The sequence below is a fragment of the Dendrobium catenatum genome, unplaced genomic scaffold (genome assembly GCF_001605985.2).
Source record: "Dendrobium catenatum unplaced genomic scaffold, ASM160598v2 original_scaffold_215132, whole genome shotgun sequence".
Taxonomy (NCBI): Eukaryota; Viridiplantae; Streptophyta; class Magnoliopsida; order Asparagales; family Orchidaceae; genus Dendrobium; species Dendrobium catenatum.
This window is the reverse complement of record NW_021533542.1, coordinates 1,628-2,962: the sequence shown is the minus strand read 5'-3', so window position 1 is coordinate 2,962 and position 1,335 is coordinate 1,628. Positions and strand designations below refer to the sequence as shown.

At 38.4% G+C, this 1,335-nt stretch overlaps 1 protein-coding gene across 1 annotated transcript; it reads right to left on the bottom strand.

Moving 5' to 3' along the window:
• Positions 1–6: 6 nt before the first annotated feature.
• On the bottom strand, positions 7–965 carry LOC110111721 (the record flags this gene model as incomplete). Its single annotated transcript, XM_020843715.1, has 1 exon — positions 7–965. A coding segment is annotated over one exon (959 nt), but the record flags the coding sequence as incomplete, so codon positions are not given.
• Between the last annotated feature and the right edge of the window lie 370 nt (positions 966–1,335).

Here is a 1,335-nt window from a genome sequence, read left to right as displayed (position 1 = left end):
ACCAACCGGAAGTTGGGACAAAAGTGAAGAACCAGTGGAGTTAAACAGAGATTGGAAGTGGTTAATGAATGTAGAGCTGATGTCCTGGTTGGAAGAAAGAATAGTCCCATTAACCTCAATGCCCCTAATGAGATTGGAATTTTGTCTAATATGAATGTTTGAGTACAGAAATTTCAGATCATCTTCTCCCGCCCTAAGCCAATGAGCTTTACTTCTTTGAGAGATCCAATCAACAAACTTAGCTTTACCATTAGAAAGATTCTCATTAATGGATTTGAGGGCCATATTAAGAGAATTGTTAAGAGGATCAGATTGTAGGGAGGAGATGATCTGAGACTGAGAATGAGCAAGTCTTTCAAGTTCTTCTTTCAGAAAATTGGAAGAGCTCCAAGTCCTTTGCTTAATCACACTTTTAAGTTCCTTAAGCTTATGATAAAAATCACAAATCGGGCTGCCACTGGTAGGTAAAGAAAAAACATTGATAACATCATCCCAAAAGGCAGGAATTTTACACCAATAATTCTTAAACAAAAAACGGTGCCTTTGGGAGGTAAAAGTATCCATTTGTAGAATAAGAGGGCAATGATCAGAAATGTCTGGGTCCGTCACAATGTAGTAAGAATTAGGAAAGGCAGCTAGCCAGGCATCATTAATAAACACTCTATCAAGTCTGATATGAATAGGGGCATCCAATCTCTGATTAAACCAAGTATAGAAGTGGCCAATAGCAGCAAGTTCAGTAACAGCCGAATTAAACACAAAGTTGTTTAACTCACCCAGTTTGCTCAAGTGTAAAAGCGAACCTCCAGCCTTATCAGCAGGAGACCTACAGCAGTTAAAATCTCCTAAAATAGCCCACGGAAGAGTGATAGAACTAGCAAACCCAGCTATTTGGCTCCACAAAGACTGTCTTTCATAGACAAAATTAGATGCATAGATGACAGAAATACAACAAATATCAGTCCCTGCTTGGGAAATAACACCATGAATGAGTTGAGAAGATGTGAAGAGAGGCTTAAAAGAAATTCTCTGAGCATTCCATTTAATCCAAATACGGCCCGGGGTAGAGTGAGCAAAATTGTTAAAAGATCATTCATTAGGAAAGATAGAATGAGAACAGATGAACCAATCATCAGCAAGAGAATTCAAAGAAACTTTAGCTTCGAGAATGAGAATCATATCTAAATTAAATTTTTTGACCAACGACTTACAAGACAAAACTTTGGAGGCATTATTAAATCCCCTAACGTTCCAAGAGGCCAATCTGGGGAGGGGAGGGTCATTTATGCTTATTTTTTGGGTTGTTAGCCTTTTTGGCTTGCTTGCTTCTAGTGT